At 35.5% G+C, this 18,977-nt stretch overlaps 1 protein-coding gene across 1 annotated transcript; it reads left to right on the forward strand.

The window, feature by feature from the left end:
• The first annotated feature begins 5,235 nt into the window (after positions 1 to 5,235).
• LOC104110550 (acylsugar acyltransferase 3-like) lies at positions 5,236 to 6,900 on the forward strand. The gene has a single exon (XM_018775714.3). It carries the CDS (start codon positions 5,348 to 5,350, stop codon positions 6,644 to 6,646), a length of 1,299 nt encoding a protein of 432 aa, XP_018631230.1. The 5' UTR covers positions 5,236 to 5,347; the 3' UTR covers positions 6,647 to 6,900.
• Positions 6,901 to 18,977: the final 12,077 nt, after the last annotated feature.

Consider the following 18,977-nt stretch of genomic DNA (forward strand, 5'->3'; position numbering starts at 1 on the left):
CAGTCCGTAAAATTTTTCGGAAAGTTTTTATGTGAAAAATGGATTAAAATGTGAAATAGAGCCTTAAAACTTAACTAAGTTGACTCTGATCAATATTTTGAGAAAACGAACCCGGATCAGTATTTTGACAGTTCAGGTAGATCTGTATCGTGATTTGGGACTTGGGCGTATGCCTAGAATTTAATTTGGAGGTCCCTAGCTCAAGTTATGACCATTTTAACGGAAACTAGTAATTTAAAGGCTAAAGATTTCCAAGTTTGACCACGGGGTTGACTTTTTGATATCGGAGCCGGAATCCGATTTTGGAAATTTGAATAGCTCTGTTATGTCGTTTATGACTTGTGTGCCAAATTTGAAGTCATTCCGGATTCATTTGATATGTTTTGGCGCGAGATTTGTAAATTGAAAAGTTTAAGATTCTTAAGTCTAAATCGAGGTGTGAATTGCAATTTCGATGTTATTTGATGTGATTTGAGACCCTGAGTAAGTCCGTATCATATAACGAGACTTGTTGGGATATTTGGATAAGGTCCCGAGAGTCTCAGAACATGGTGTAATCGCACATGCGAAATAGTGATCGCAGGTGCGCAGCCGCTCCTGTGGAAAGCTGGTCGCTTCTGCGAATTTGGCCTTGGGCTGTGACTTCGCTTTTGCGGAGACGAATCGCGCAGGTGCACGACTGCTTCTGCGGTAGAAAGGTCCGCAGATGCGGAGCCTCGCCTAGCAGCCCATTTCGCAAATGCGAGCTCGCATGTGCGAGCCCAGGCACCGCGTGTGCAGAAATGCCTGGGCAGTGTATATATCGAAGAGTCCGAGATTTTTACTCATTTTGGTCATTTTGAGCTCGGTTAAGGCGAAGTTTTGAGAGGTTTTTCACGATTTCGAACTGGATAAGTGTTCTATAACCAAAAGTGTTTATATTTCATAAATCCATGTCTATAATCATCCTTTATTTCGGATTTAGATGCAAGAAATTAAAATTTTTATAAAATCTTTCAAAAACGAAAATTTAAGATTTGAAGGTCTATTTGACATCAGAATTGGATAATTTTTATATGGTTGAACTCGTAGCGGAACGGGTGTTCGAATTTCGCGAATTTTTTCGAGATTTGAGACGTGGGTCCCACTATCGAATATTTAAATAAATTTTAGATTTTTATCCGAAAAATTTATAAATTCATATGAAATTAATTCCTACGATTTGTATTGAGTATATCGAATTATTTGTGAATAGATTTGAAGCTTTTGAAGACAAATTGAAAAGGAAAAGTTGTGGTCGAGTAATTGATTGAAATTGCAAAGCAAGGTAAGTGTCGTGGTTAACTTTGACTTGAGGGAATAGAACCCTTAAATTATTTATTACGTGAATTGCATGTGAACGACGTATAGACGAGGTGACGAGTGTCTATACGTCGTCAAATTAATTGTTTGCATAATTATTTGAAAATCCTAAATTTATTTTAATACATGAATTAATTATTATAATAATTATTTCTCTCCTATTCTTTGCCAAATATTAATTCTTGAATTTCTGTAATAATTGCTACATGCTTATTTGAATTATGTGCACTAATTGCTATTTGACATTTAGCATATTAAATATTAAACTGTCTATTTTCTCCCTGATTTCCAAAATAAATTATTATTGCCATTGTTTGTTCATAAATAAATTATAATTATTGTGTGCCTTGATGCTTAATAGTTTCTCATTGGATGTGGTATTTTTTGGAGTAATTTTTATTTACATTTATGAGTTGTTTAAAGTTTTATATTGGGGGAATGGGTTGCACGCCGCAACAGAAATGAAAGTAAATATATCTATATTGGGGGATCGGGTTGCACGCCGCAACAAACTTATTAAAAAGTCTATATTGGGGGATCGAATTGCACGCCGCAATAGACTTATTTAAAATTCAATATATACTTGATTAAAAATAATTATATGAGAGGATTGAAAATGAATATATTGTGGAAGCGGTTTGCACGCTATAATGGAAATTGGTTGAAATAATAATGGATTATGACTGCTTAGTTGGCTTCAAGTATTATAAATGAGTTACCTGATGTATTTTTAGTATTTGTTGTTGTTACTAATATTGCGTACAGGTTAATGTAAGTGAACTGCCTTAGTCTCGTCACTACTTCGTCGAGATTAGGCTCAACACTTACCAGTACATGGGGTCGGTTGTACTGATACTATACTCTGCACTTCTTGTGTAGATTTCGGAGTTGGTCCCAGCGACGCACCACAGATTTGCTCGGATTTCAACTACTAGAGGAGGCTTGAGGTATAATTGCATGGCGTCCGCAGTTCTGAAGTCCCCGTCTGATTTACTTTAGGTGTGTGTTTATTTCCAGACAGCTTTATTTTATTCAGACCCTTATTTGTATTATTCTAGAAGCTCGTGCACTTGTGATACCAATTTTGGGATGGTATTTACACACCGTTGTTTTATGGATTAATCATTTTATTTCAGACTTTACTTCCGCATTTATTTCTTTGTTATAAATAAATTTAAAAATTGTTTAAAATGGCTAATATTATTCTAACGTTGGCTTGCCTAGCAAGTGAAATGTTAGGCGTCATCACGGTCCCAAGGTGAAAAAGTTGGGCCGTGACAAGTATACAAGCAAACAACATACTATATATTTGAAATGACCATTATGCCCTTGGTCGACCTCCTCTTCTCTCTTCTATGTAATAGATAATTTCACTTAAATTATAATTCATAGATAATACGATCCCCACGAGTATGTAACTGAAAATTCTGACTTTAATTAAGAGGTACTTATACTATCTATACTATATTAAAAACACAAAGGTTCTTAACGAAATGACGTCCGTCTTTTTTACACTTTAAAAATAAATTTTTCATTAGACAAAATTATAATTTAGTTATTATCCTAATATATAGGACTTTAAATTTTATTAAGTTTTTTATTATTAAATCTTTCCTTATTTGAATTATGTAAGATGTCCTAATATTAAGGAGTTTAAAGTAAAAATTATTTGGGAAAATAGAAGTAATATTACGTTTCTTTTCCTTGTATATCTGACGGCAATTTCAATGAAAATATATTTCACATTCATTCTTCTTATATTGGGGAACTTATAATTCTAATAAGATATACTACTAAAAGTAAGAGATTTGGTACCTAACTAAATATATTTTTTAATTATTAAATATAATTTTTAAATATTACACAAATTGACAAAGAGAATAATATATTGTTCGAATAGGAAAAAAAGATCGAAAATAATTTGTATCTTCTATCATTTGCACGTACCTATATCAATAAATATATATGTTTTAAAATTATGTAAATATTATTAAATGATGTGTTTGAGTTATTGAATAAATATTAAAAATTATAAATTCCTAAACATATGCCTTCTTTAAAACAATTCGGCAGATCACTATGATTATTATACTTTTTTGCCGGGTAGCCTAAGAGTTAGGCCCGGCTAAATGTAGCTATAGGAAAATGGAGATCGTTGCTTTGTCCAATTAATGTGCAAGCAGTTCGGCGTCCTGCCTACGCCTATATATAAAATCCGGTCATATAATTATGATCTACCAATTAAAATCACTAGATTTATATCGGGGTGGCAAAAAGACGGGTCAGGTAAGATATGGACGAGTCAAAATGGGTAATGCAAAAATAGATACATTATCCGACTCGATCCATATTTAATATGTATAAAAAATGGGTTAACCGACGGATAATACAGATATCCATATTGTCCATGACTTCTTGAATATGATCACTTTTAGGGGCGACTCTAAAGGCTTGGGTAGTAAGGTCGTCGCCTTAGGCTCCCAAAATTTGAAGGCCCCAAATTTATTTTAAATTCTTCTTCTTCTTATTATTATTATTACTATATATTAGATAAATAATTAGTATAAAGAAAAGTGTTACAGTATATTTTTTGTTATTTGATTGAGGTTATTTTATATCAATAAGTTCATAAATTATGGTAATTTTCTTTACTGATTAATTAGTATATTTGCTTCAGTCTTCAATTTTAATTTTATCCTTTAATATAGGAATTAAGTTATATATATCGAGAACATAATGAATTTCTTTTACAATGTTCTCTCAAACTGCATGAACACAAAAGTATTTATGCTCCAATTATCTTTTAGTGTAATTCGACATATTATATTAGGTTGTTTATAATTTATCTTAGATATTCACCGATAAGTGCTATTTAATAGAATGAACTATAATTATCGTTTAAATTGATCATAAGGAGTAAATAATTTTGACACTGTTAATGCTCAAAAGTTTAGCTACTACGTTATGTACGTTTATTTCATTTTCTTGTTTGTGATGATGGCCAAATAAATATTTGCGGACCTCAACATCCGATAGTCCACCACTTTATATTTTGTGCTCTCCTTCCTTTTCTTTTCTTTTTTTGAAATTCGCTTATTTTGTCATCAATGATTAATTTATTGTTCAGAAAGTAAATTTTATTGTTAATGTAAATATTTTATGAAATAAATTTAAGGGCCTCTCAATATGGTTGCGCCTTAGGCCACGAAATCCATTGAGCTGCCCCTGATCACTTTTGGGAGAATTCTTAGTCTCCTAAACTCAAGGAACCCCCACTTTAAGACTTTACAAATGTAAAAGTTAAACCCATTAGTTATCCATTTTCTAAGTGAAAAATATGGTTCTAATCCATATTTGAGCCGTTTTTAAAAAATTCATTATCAAACCCATTTTTAATGAATAATATGAGTGAATAATTCTTTTCTTTTAACCATTTTGCCACTACTGGTCACTTATACAAAAGTCATAATTGCCGAAAAATTCAACTTTCCGGTACAATATTTTTTTTTATTCCATATATATATATATATATATATATTTTTTTTTTTCAATCTAATAAATATCGACCCAATTAAAGAGGAATGACCCGAACCGATCGACCCGACCGAAAACCCATATGCAAAAAAAATCTTTATACGACTTGGATGAAAAAAGTCATACGTATATAATCATTTTTTGAAATTTACCCCCACTAACTGTCTATTACCCCCTTTTTGTATGCATGGAGCTTCAACTTTTTTAGAGTTCATAACTTAAAATCTAAAGTTTTAATTAGCAGATATCTAGATTTAATAGGTTAGTCTAAATTACAACTACCGTAAAAGATGTCTATATCCATTTATGGATATCGACTCACTTTCCATTTATGGATATCGACGACTCACTAGCAGCAGCTCATATTAACATCGACTTACTATATATAAAGTTCATTTCCTCATTTAGAAAGCACACTGCAATTTTTTTTTTTTGTCTTGAAACACAATATTCCAATCACTTCTATCTTAAGATGTGCGCATCAAATCTTGTATCATCAGTTTGCAAAAAGATAATCAAACCATATTTTCCTACTCCAACTTCACTTCGTTGTCACAAGTTCTCTTATCTTGATCAAATGGTCGGTGGAATTTATGTGCCTTTCGCCTTTTTTTACCCTAAATTAAGCAACACATGGTCAGATAAACCAAGTAACGTTATATCTGAACATCTTGAAAATTCCCTTTCAAAAGTTTTGTCCCATTATTATCCATTTGCAGGAAAATTGAATGAAAATATCTCTGTTGATTGTAATGATCGCGGAGTTGAGTTTTTCACTACCAAAATCGATTGTCCAATGGCTAAAATTCTCAAAGATCCTTATTCTGATAAAGAAGATTTAGTCTATCCGAAAGGAATTCCTTGTACATATTCATATGAGGGTAGTCTTGCAGTGGTTCAACTTAGTTATTTCAATTGTGGAGGAATAGCCGTTAGTGCATGTTTGACACACAAAGTTGGAGATGGATATACAATAGCCAACTTTATTCGAGATTGGGCTACTATAGCACGTAATCCAAGTTCAAAAATACAAAGTCCTCAATTTAATGCTGCGTCTATTTATCCACCTACAAAAGACATGGTAAATCTACCCGAAATTGTGCCAAAAGGAGAAGAATGTTCATCCAAAAGTTTTGCTTTCTCATTATCTAAATTAGCTGCACTGAAATCTATGGTTATAAACAATTCAGTAGTACAAAATCCAACAGCCACAGAGATTGTGTCAGCATTCATTTACCAACGTGCAATGGCTACAAAAAAGAAGACTTCAGGTTCGATTTGTCCATCCGTACTTGTCCAGGCTATGAACTTACGACCTCCATTGCCAAAAACATTAATGGGGAATATTGGTTCTTTCTTTTCTGTAATAACAACCGAAGAGAAAGAAATGGATCTACCAAGAGTAGTTGGTAAACTACGGGAGGCGAAACAAGAAGTTCGGAAAAAATATAAGCATGATAAAACGGATGAATTTCTACCTATGACGATTGAACTATTCAGAGAAGCAAATGATAGTTTTTTCAATAATTCATGCTATGATATCTATAGGTTTAGTAGCATCAATAAGTTCCCTTTTTATGATATAGACTTTGGATGGGGAAAGCCAGAAAAAGTAAGTCTTGCAAGTAATGGTCCAGTTAAAAACATGTTTGTGTTGATTGATAATAAAAGTAGGGATGGAATGGAAGTAGTAAGCTGTATGAAGGAACAAGACACGTCCGCACTCGAGAGAGATGAAGAGCTCCTTAAGTTTACTTCTCCAAGCAACTAAGAGTATTAATCAAATATGTGATGGAGTATTGTAAAGTGACAGAGTAACCTTGTTGTCACGATCCACTAGGATCAACCCTTCTTTGCTCTAATTCGTAAAAAAAAGAAAGAAACATTTCTTCCAATGTTATCACTTTGCAATATAGAAGGTGAGGACATTTGGGTGTTTAAACCCCCAAATGTCGCCATAATTCTGAATGTTGGTCAAGCATGTTTAACATTCAATTAAGAATATATGCACTTTTGAACCCTTTACTTATGAATCTTCGCAAATTTAATAAACTATTAAGTGTTACACCATTTAATTACTTATGTGTTACGTTGATTAAATCTGTATTCTTCTAGAGATAGTCTAAATATCATACATCCTATAGCGACCAAAATCATAATTTACTAATAACGGAAGGATTAATAGTGTAGTTATTGCTAAATATATGAATAAGTAATTGTATCGTGCAATTCAAACTTTATCTAATGAAATAAGCTGAGCTTAGTTAGAAAAGTTTGGTAGCTAGACCATGCCAACATCTTTTTTTGTGTGTGATGATAAATAAAACAAAAGCATCGCATTACGCTAGACCCAAAAGTTAGGCCTGGCTATATATATATATATATATATATATATATATATATATATATATATATATATATGAAGCTATACGAAATTGGAGATTTTGCCTAAGCCTATAGGTATTTTGCCATCTAGATGTTTGTTAGCCGTTAAAATTAAATTATATACAAGAATGTAGAAAAACAAAATAAAACAAAAAAGATATAATAAAACTTTTATTCTGAAATGTTATTTTTGATTCTTTTTTGCTTAAAATTAAGGGAGATTTTCGTTTTTCAAAGTCAACTTTCTGCTTCAATCTATTGGAGTAATATTTTAATTACTCGAAGGCTTCTTTCCTTCATTAACTCTTTACCTTCCTGAAGAAACATAAGAAAAAAGTCTTTATTTCTTCGAGGAAAAGGACGATATAGTATAAGTTCATTATAATTCGGTTTTGAAATCCCACACCAAATCAGCTAAAGAAACTCCCTTCACTCTATATATGCTCAGGTAAAATTATCATCAAGAAGATTAATAACAAAAGAAAAGTAAACACGAGAAGAAACCAGTTGGTGTTATGTGCATTTTAATATTAAAATTATAATATTAAAGTGCATTATTTCTTGTAAGATAGTGATTATAAATTGGTAAGAAATTGATCATTATCTTGGTGTAACTCATGAAACTACTAATGCCATGATCTACCACTAATTATCCATTAATGATTAAATTTTATAATCACCAACCACGTTCTATAATTTTATTATCCCACTACCTTATTTACTATTTATTTCATGGAAGAGATTCTATACTTATAAGTAGTGGTAATTCTTTCTTGTGTTTGATATGGAAAAATATTATAGTGTACATGAAAAAAGTAAAATTGGTGTAGTGAAAAAGAGAGTTAAGAGAAGGAGAAAATCTAGTCTCCAACTTATTCTCTACAAAAAGAAAATATTATTTTATTAAAGGAATGTGTTCATTTTGGTGGAGCTTTCGACTCAACAACTTGTCTAGAGTGTATTCGAGTCATATAATATTGTCGGGCTATTGTATCATGTAGAGGAGAAGTTAAGAGTATTACTGTTGGACAGGTGAAGATTCTACCGCAGTGGGTTTGAATCTCCTTTAAGAGAACGAGATATCCGCGCCTCAGCTTGAGGAATATTTATTTATTTTTCTTCATCTTATTTTCAACTGTAATTACTTATAAATTCACCAACAATTGTAAGGAGAATCAAGTTTTTATGCAGTTAAAAAATAGCGGAGATCAAGGTAGAAGTTCACTCATGAGATGGAAAAGTAAAAGCTTTTCTACTTGCATAACTCGAGCGGAGGAAAAGTAAAAAAATATTTACCTTGTAGTTTCTTGACTATGTGATTATATTATTTATGATTATGAATTCTTATAATTCTAGAAATAGTGGGGGTAAAAGTAATAAAAAAGTCTTGCATGAAAATTTTGAATATTCATGCATGAGCTAAAATTGATTAAATCAAAAGAGTATGATAAGTGCATCTATCATAAGTCTTGAAATAATTCACATGTTATTATTTGCCTCTATGTTGATGATTTATTAATTTTTGGCGCTAACATAAATGTCATTGGAGAACCGTGATCCTCCCCCGACCTGAGATGTAGCAGGAGCAAGTGGAATCAACTCCGCCTAAGCTAGAGTGCCAAACATACTCAAAAACTGGGCGAGAGTCTTCTGAAGTTCAGGAGTAGTAACAGGCATCTCAGGTGCCTACCCTCCAACAGGAGCTACTGATGGCTCCTCTATAGCAGCTTGGGCAGGTGCTCTGACTACACCACGTGTCCATCCTCAGCCTCTATCCCGGCCCCGGGCTCTCGTGGCTCTAGCAGGGGCGAGAGTGTCTGATCATCAGATTCAGCTGTGTATGTCCTCACCATCTGTGAGAGAATAGAAAGACAAAGATTTAGAATTTCAAAATCAACAAATTCGCACAATAATGAATCAAAGAAGTGAAATTTTTCTAACAGTTCCATACCCTCCCAAAGATAAGTACATACATTTTCATACCAATCCGCGAGACTCTACTAAATCTGCTTGTGACTCATAACACCTATGAATCTAGAGTTTTGATACCTACTTGTCACGACCCCAATTTTCTTCCATAGGATATCGTGATGGCACCTAGTCTCTAAGACTAGGCAAGCCTAACAAACATGCGGAAATAACAAGTGAACTCTCAAATACTCAATAATTTAGTAAAGAAAACTCCACAACTCGCATATATAATTTTCCTAAAACCTAGTGATATCGAGTTACAAGATCTATAACGGTGTCATAATCATCCATATACAACTATATTTAATAAAATAAGGAAGATATAGAAATATATAGAGGGTCACTCCGAGGCCTGCAGATGCTGGCAGGTGTACCATGAAGTCTCCAAGTACGAATTCAACTCACCGGTGCCTGGACTAGTAGGAGGTACCTGGATTTTTATAAAAGATGTGTGGAAGCGTAACATGAGTACACCACAACGGTACCTAGTAAGTACCAAGCCTAAACTCGATAGAGTAGTGACGAGGTCAGGTCAAGGCCCTACTGGAATAAATACGAGACAAAATGAGTAATTTAACGGTGCAATAATAGTAATAATGGAAATGAAACAAGTAAAGAATATACCAAAATTTACTACACAGAACTAAGGTAAATAATGCATCACGGAAGGAAATAAGGAATGTTATGCCAACGAAATAAAACAACCAAACACAAGTGAAGTAATAGAGAAATACCAACAAGAGTCACTACCAAGGTATCGCCTCGTAATCTCAAATCACAAGAATAATTCACAATCTTTTTTTATATCACCGCGGGAGCCTTATATTTAGTTTTGAAAATCCAACATTTTAGCCCACCTTATCACACCGCGTGGCTTCAAGTAGTTCTCATACTAGCAATACGGGTATCAAGCCCACCTTATCATAATCTGTTTGGATACTGATGTTGCTGTGTATGGCGGAAGCTAGCATTGAAGATCTACCTACGTTCTGGTCATAGCTGCCTCTTGTCCTTGATAGCTTTAGAATTTTTAATATGTTCATGTATATTTCAAACAGATGATGTATTTATTTCATACCAGCTTTGTAAACTTTAAATCTTAGAAGCTTATGAATTGTACTATCAGTCATTGGGAAATGTATAAAGGTTAAGTTATTTTATCATTTACTTGTTTCAATAAATCTCATTAAATTGAATAATTGTTAATTGGCTTACCTAACGGGTTGGGTTAGGTACCATCATGACTAGTTAGATTTTGGATAATGTTAAGATGGTATCAGAGCTCTAGGTTTATAGGTTCTACGAGTCATGAGTAAGTGTCTAGTAGAGTCTTGCGGATCGGTATGGTGACGTCCATACCTATCTTTGAGAGGCTACAGGGCATTTAGGATAACCTTCCTATCTTTCTTTCCTTATCGTGCGCCATTGATTCATCTTGAAGCGTATCTCTTTGAATTTCTTCCACTCACACATATGCGTATGTGAGCACTTGGTATCGGCTGTGCATCGACGACTTGTGATTCTATGGATAAGGTACGAGATGTGTTTCTGGTGTTTGGTGATGGGCCAGTCTGGAGGACTTGAGGCCAAATTTAGACCGTAGCTTAGGCTCGGCAGTTCCAATTATGTGAATATATGCTTTTGGACCTATATATCTGGTAGTGTCCCTATGTGTGTGATTTGTGGCTCGATGAGTGGTTGGATAGCTATATGATGAGTATCATGTGACTGCGGGATGTGTTCAGATGGTCTGAATGTGACGAGGGGAGTTTTCCTGAGATGTAAAAGGACTATTGGGGTGCTTGATTTCTATATTGATGTAACGTACAGACTCGAGTTATGAGTGTGTTGAAGGATCTTTCATGATGTTTGATTGTGGAATGAATCAGATTCTCATGTCTTGTTGATGAGTTCAGAATCAGGAAGATTAAGTGATTGCATAGTAGTTGTGGCTGTAAAAGGGTATAGGGAGATGTCAGTTTGAGGCAAAGCAGGTGGGTTATCATATGCGGGGTAATTTACAGATGTGTGATCCTTATGATGTTGTGTGGATGCTTTATTTTCTACCAGTGGGTATAAGTGTTGCGATTTGAGTTTAGATTGGTTGAGAAAGTTGACTTGTCCGCCATAAGGATGAATGCGAGATTAGTAGATGATTTGAGGTATTGTGTGGTTTGTGTTACATAAATTTATGAAGGATTTAGTTGAATCTCACTGCGGTAATATGGCAGTAATGAGGTATTATTATTGTAAGTTATCAGATCTTTTATTCCATGGCTTTGAGCCAAGTGGGGGAGTCTGCTATCGACGAGTTGATTGCACGGTTATGTGTTGTATCGGTTTCGGTTTGAGGCATACTTGTGAATCAGTTATGACTTGTAGATGTTGGTTTTGAGGATGACTTAAGCAAGAAAATTTCTAGATGCATGATGTATTATACTTTATGGGTATATGGGAATCATGGAATAATTTAGATGTTATTCGTCAAGGATGTAGTGCGCATGGAGTAGGAATTTGCGCGGTTGCTTAGAGGTAGGGATTACTTCTTTGGGTGTCGTCGTACTAATGGGGCACATGTCGTTCAGCCCGTTTGGGCGGTGCAATTGAGATTTGAGTAGAGTGGATGACTCTCGAGAAGGTTCTAATGGATCCGTGAGTTATACGTAGCAATTGAGAATTTTCAGGATTTGTATATGGCTAAAATCTGGGATTTACATTGGGTGGTATCGAGACTCGCAGTATTTCTATATCATTATGGATAATACATTTCAGTATCAGAAAGGTGAAGGAAACGACTTTAGATTCACAGAAGGTCTCTTTAGAGTGGGTGTCTTGGTTGTGGTGCTTTTGGGGTGCTTAAGAGAGAATACAACGACTCATGGGCCTTGAGTGACTGTGAGGACTGAGTGACTATGAGGATTAAGTTATTGGGAGGACTGAGCGCATTGATACTCCAAGAGTATACACATGGTTTTATTACCGCATTGCATTACAATTGGCGTGCATACTTGACATATAGGCATAGAGATGCATTTCCTCTTACTGTACGGTATAGTGACACTCATGATATTCACATGCGAATTGACATGTACGCATATAGATGTACTTTCCTTATGCCATTTGATAATGAGACTTCTTAACTGTTGTTGAAAGTTTTTGGGAAAAATTACGATTTTCAAACTTACTCATATTTTGGTGATTTCGGTAAAAGATTTGGGTTTTACTGTTATACTTGAAAAGCATGACTATTTTCCTTAACTGTGAATGAGATGAGCATCATATCTCTGAGCTATTTGTTGTACCATTGTTATTATATTGTTATGAACTATTGTTGGTTATTGGAGTTAGACTCTGTCCCTTGTCCCAGTCCGTCACTACTTTCAACCTAAGGTTAGGTTTGTTACTTATTGATTATATGGGGTCGGTTGTACTCATACTACACTTTTGCAACTTACGTGCAGATTTTGGATGCTGATGTTGCTGTGTATGGCGGGAGCTGGTATTGAAGATGTACATGCGTTCCAGTCATAACAGCCTCTTGTCCTTAGTAGCTTTAGAATTTTTAATCTGTTCATGTTTATTTCAAACAGATGATGTATTTATGTCATACCAGCTTTGTAAACTCTAAATCTTAGAAGCTCATGATTTGTACTACCAGTCCTTGGAAAATGTATAAATGTTCAGTTATTTTATCATTTACTTGTCTCAATAAATCTCATTAAATTAGATAGTTGTTTATGGCTTACCTAGCGGGTTGGGTTAGGTGCAATCACGACTAGTTAGATTTTGGGTCGTGATAAGTTGGTATCAGAGCTCTAGGTCCATAGGTTCTATGAGTCATGAGAAAGTGTCTAGTAGATTCTTGCGGATTGGTATGATGACATCAGAGCTCTAGGTCCATAGGTTCATTTAGGATACACTTCCCATCTTACTTTCCTTATCGTGTGGCATTGATTCAGCTTGAAGCGTATCTCTTTGAATTTTTTCCATTCACACGTATGCATATGTGAGCGCTTGGTATCAGATGTACATAGACGGTTTGTAATTCTATGGATGAAGTACTATATGTGTTCCCGTTATTTGCTGATGGGCCAGTCTGGAGGACTTGAGTCCAGGTTTAGATCGCACCATAGGCTCGGTAGTTCCAGTTGTGTGAGTATATGCTTTTGGACCTATATATCCGGTAGTGTCCCTATGAGTGTGATTTGTGGCTTGATGAGTGGTTGAATGGCTATATGATGAGTATCATGTGACTGCGGGATGTGTTCAGATGGTCTGAATGTGACGAGGGGAGTTTTCCTGAGATGTAAAAGGACTATTGGGTGCTTGATTTCTATATTGATGTGACGTACAGTCTCGAGTTATGAGTGTGTTGAAGGATCTTTCATGATGTTTAATTGTGGAATGAATTAGATTCTCATGTCTTGTTGATGAGTTCAGAATCAGGAAGATTAAGTGATTGCGTAGTAGTTGTGATTGTAAAAGGGTATAGGGAGATGTCAGTTTAAGGCAAAGTAGGTGGGTTATCATCTGCGGGGTAATTTATGGATGTGTGATCCTTATGATGTTGTGTGGATGCTTTATTTTTTACCAGTGGGTATAGGTGTTCCGATTTGAGTTTAGATTTGTTGAGAAAGTTGACTTGTCCGCCAGAAGGATGACTGCGAGCTTAGTAGATGATTTGAGGTATTGTGTGGTTTGTGTTACATGAATTTATGAAAGATTTAGTTGAATCTCACTGCAGTATTATGGCAGTAATGAGGTATGGTTATTATAAGTTATCAGATGTTTTATTCCATGGCTTTTAGCCAAGTGTGGGAGTCTGCTATCGACGAGTTGATTACACGGTTATGTGTTATATTGGTTTCGGTCTGAGGCATATTTGTTGATCGATTATGACTTGTAGATGTTGGTTTTGAGGATGACTTAGGCAAGTACATTTCTGGATGCATGATGTATTACACTTTATGGGTATATGGGAATCATGAAATGATTGAGATGTTATTCGTCAAGGATATAGTGCGCATGGAGTAGGAATTTGCGCGGTTGCTTAGAGGTGTGGATTACTTCTTTGGGTGTCATCATACTAATGAGGCACATGAATTTTGGCCAGTTTGGGCAGTGCAATTGAGATTTGAGTAGAGTGGATGACTCTCGAGAAGGTTTTAATGGATTCAGGAGTTATATGTATCAATTAGGAATTTTCAGGATTTAATATGGCTAAAATCTAGGATTTACATTGGGTGGTGTCGAGACTCGCGATATTTCTATATCATTATGGATGATATATTTCAGTATCAGGAAGGTGAAGGAAACGACTTTAGATTTACAGAAGGTCTCTTCAGAGTGGGTGTCTTAGTTGTGGTACTTTTGGGATGCTTAAGAGGGAATTCAACGACTTATGGGTCTTGACTGACTGTGAGGATTGAGTGATTGGGAAGACTGAGTGCATTGATACTCCGAGAGAATGCACATGGTTTTATCACCGCATTTCATTACAGTTGGCATGCATACTTGACATACATACATAGAGATACATTTCCTCTTGCTGTACGGTATAGTGACACTCATGACATTCACATGCGCATTGACATGTAGGCATAGAGATGTACTTTCCTCATGCCATTTAATAATGAGACTTCTTAAATATTGTTGAAAGTTTATGGAAAAAATCACGGTTTTCAAACTTACTCATATTTTAGTTATTTCGGTAAAAGATTTTGGTTTTACTGTTATACATGAAAAGTATGACTATTTTTCGTAACTGTGAACAAGTTGAGCATCATATCTCTGAGTTATTTGTTGTACCATTGCTATTATATTGTTATGAACTGTTGATGGTTATTGGAGTTGGACTCTGACCCTTGTCCCAACTCATCACTACTTTCAACCTAAGATTAGGTTTGTTACTTATTAAGTACATGGGGTCGGTTGTACTCATACTACACTTCTGCATCTTACGTGTAGATTTATAATGCTGATGTTGCTGTGTATGGCGGGAGCTGGCATTGAAGATGTACCTGCGTTCCGGTCATAACTGCCTCTTGTCCTTGGTAGGTTTAGAATTTTTAATCTGTTCATGTATATTTCAAACATATGATGTATTTATTTCATAGCAGCTTTGTAAACTCTAAATCTTAGAAGCTTGTGATTTGTACTACCAGTCCTTGGGAAATGTATAAATGTTCAGTTATTTTATTATTTACTTGTCTCATTAAATTGGATAGTTGTTAATTGGCTTACCTAGCGGGTTGGGTTAGGTGCCATCACGACTAGTTGGATTTTGTTTCGCGACAATCACATAAATCACATTTTGTTAAAAATTAATTTAAGTCGGGTATAAGTCAATAAAGCGACCGTGCTAGAACCACGGGACTCGGGGAATTCCTTACACATTCTCCCCAGTCAACAGAATTCCTTACCTGGACTTTATTTTTGCAAACCAATAAAATAGAGTCAAACCTTCCTTTAACTAGTGATTCAAATAAAAGGTGACTTGGAACACCCAAAAATTAATTCCAAATGGCAACTCTGTAAATAAAGTAATCCCTATTCAAATTTGTCACTTTAATTGGAAAAATTCTTTAACCCACAATCCATAACATATATATCTTTTTTTTTTGGATAGAAAAGGGGTGTGACAGCTCTGGCGACTCTGCTGGGGACCTAATAAGAATTCGAGCTTGTACATGTTGACTTTTGTTTGGCTTTATTAATTTTAAATATATTGTTATTTATTTAGGACTAATGTGCTACTTGTCTGCTTTTTACCGCTTTTATATTGTTGAACTGTACATATAAATTATCTTCTCACGCACCCCTCTAATTGGGCATTTCTTGATTAATTAAAATTGGGCATTTCTTGACATAGCCCGCTTTCTTCGAGATAGCCGAGGTGCTTGCCACCCGGTGAAGGATTTTAGTCACACATATTTTAGGCGGGGAGCACCACCAGCTAAGCCGAAAAGTAATGCTACCGGTACATTGACCCTCCTTGGTTTGAGTTGTCCGCTCTAGTAAGCTAGTCTAGATACCTTCTCCACCAGGATTTAAATCTAGAAAAATATAACCTCATGCTGAATATCCCTAGTAGGTTTGCTTTATTTGCATCACATGCATTTGACTTAGCAGGGCTCGGCACAGGGGTCGGGTTCTTTTTTTTTAGGACAGGTACCTTGTTGAGACCATTATATTCATGTTATGTGCTACCTCTTACATTATTTGGGAGGCTTTCATGTTGACTGACTTTAGGGTGGATAGGTTGATTGAGCAGAGAGAAATAAAGAAACTGCTCCCGATTTTTGTACAAATGTTCATTTTTTTTAAAAAGAAAAGAATCCGATGTGGTCTAGTGCGTATGTTTTTAAGGATTAATTTTCATAAAAATCAAAAAGAGAAAAATAGTCGGTTTTATCGAACTACTCGGTTCTCACTACCCGATGAGATACGTAGGCAACCTCTATCGGTTTCGGCCCCCATTTTAAAAAGAATAAAAAGCATAAAAAGATTACGTGTGTGCATAAATAATTTTGGAAAAAATATAGTTATTTTTGTTCACCTTTTACCGTTTGTCCTCGTATTTAGCCCTTTTTGTCGAGACAGCCTTAAAATCTTCCTCAGAATTGCTAGAGGGCTTTTTAAAAAAAAATAGGTACTTCGTCCATTTTTGTTAATTTTTTTCATTTCGCCCTTCTGTCCGGCTATCTTTGCCAAGACAAATGTAAACCTTACTCGGAAGTGCCGAAAGGCTGTTTTGTAAAAAATAGTCATTTCGTCCATTTTTTGTTTACCTTGTATCATTTTGTCCCTATATTCGGCCATTCTTGCTAGACAACCTTTAAACCATCTATGGAAGTACCGAATGACTGTTTTTGCAAAATAGCCATCTCATCTAGTTTTGTCCACTTTACATTGTGTCTGGCCGTATTTGCCGTGACAACATTTAAACCTCTCTCGGGGGTACCGAGGGACCGTTTTCATAAAAATAGCCATTTTATCCATTTTGTCTATATTTTATCATTTTGTCCCAATGTTCGGATATTTTGTCGGGATTGTCCCAAAACTTTCTTTGGACGTGCCAAATGGCCGTTTTCATAAGAATGACCTTGTAGTCTAGTTTTGTCTCTTGTACGAACTACACGCACTTGATTCTTGACCCTATGAAGCATACCTATGCAACCCTCCGGTGCCCCATTCAAATTGGACAATAGGTCAATTCTTACCATTTGGGTCACGATTGACTGATCTTTCAAATTTGTATTATACTCCAACCAGGGTGTCTGCTCTATTTCAGTAAGCACTCACATACTTAGGGTCGGTTATTTAAGTCCCACATTGCCATTTCTAACTTTCATTAGTCAAATCCTAGGGTATCAGATATTTTTTGTATTATCCAAGTATTGCATAGGTCCTAACTTCACATTCTGCCACTTAGGTTCGATATGGACAAAATGAGAAGAAGGTCTGACAAAAAGCCAAAATATAATGAGCCCCCACAGATTTGGCTTGTGCATAAAACAGCCGGTTGTTGAGGCAATGGTGAAAAAATATGGCTGTTTGTGAGCAGCAAAAGATAAATGACCATCTGGGTCACTTTGTGAACATTATAGAGATCAACCCAATGAGGGACTTACTCGAGGCGTTGGTACATTTCTGGGATCCTAATAACAATGTATTCTGTTTTAATAGTTTCGAAATGACTCCTACTTTGGAGGAGTTAGCTGGATACACAAGGTTAGGCGATGAACTTCGGAAGAAGAGACCCTTGGCCCCAAGGGATGTCACTGACAGTAAGTTCCTTGAGCGGATGACAATCAACAAAAATAAAATAGCAAGTGTGGAAAGGGGGCATGTTCAATTGGATTTCTTGTACGATAAGTATGGATGTCTAGGTGGATTCTCAAAGCATGTAAAAGAGCTCGATAACAAAATTGGATACAAAGCTTGGTAAAGCCATAGACGGAGAGCATTCTTAGTAGCATTTCTAGGGATAATGGTTTTCCCGGGGCATGAAAGAAATATTGATATTCGATTATCTGGAATAGTCACCACTTTATTGCGCAGAAAGGACGCCATTATCATTCCTATGATATTGTCAGATATTTACAGTGCCTTGACCCAGTGTCAGGAAGGAGAAAATTTCTTTGAGGGCTGTAACATCATACTGCAAGTATGGTTTTTAGATCACCTTCTCCGTCATCCCATACGGGTAAACATTAACATCCATTGGATCAACAATGAGCTTGAAGATAAGTTTAATGATTTGTCCAAAGATAGTATCTTCCCCAACATCATTGAAGCATGCAGAGGGCATCTTCATAAGTTGACTGATTCTGAAATTACATCAAAATACCATTGGTTCTGTAAGGCCCCGTAAAACTTTTACCTAAAACTAGGGGTTTCGTGCATCAGGGCTATAAAGAAGGTTAAGATTATTACAGAATGGTTGAGAACTTCCCAGAGTCGTCAGAAGTCTTATTCGGATATACGTCATAGGGATTTGAAGTTCCAAGAAGATGATTGGGTATTCTTGAAGGTTTCCCCCATGAAGGGGTTAATGCGGTTTGGTAAGAAGGGAAAATTGAGTCCAAGGTATGTTGGGCCGTACAGAATTATTCAGAGGATCGGTCAGGTGGCTTACAGGCTAGAACTACCTCCAGAGATGTCTTTAGTGCACCCGGTGTTCCACGTATCTATATTGAAGAAGGTGGTTGGAGATCCATCGCTTATTGTTCCAGTTGAGACTA

The sequence above is a fragment of the Nicotiana tomentosiformis genome, chromosome 4, assembly GCF_000390325.3.
Source record: "Nicotiana tomentosiformis chromosome 4, ASM39032v3, whole genome shotgun sequence".
NCBI classification, from domain to species: Eukaryota; Viridiplantae; Streptophyta; class Magnoliopsida; order Solanales; family Solanaceae; genus Nicotiana; species Nicotiana tomentosiformis.

What these genes read in the sequence shown, in the direction of transcription:
- LOC104110550 (XM_018775714.3), top strand. Translation starts at nt 5,348, where the DNA reads ATGTGCGCATCAAATCTTGTATCATCAGTTTGCAAAAAGATAATCAAA.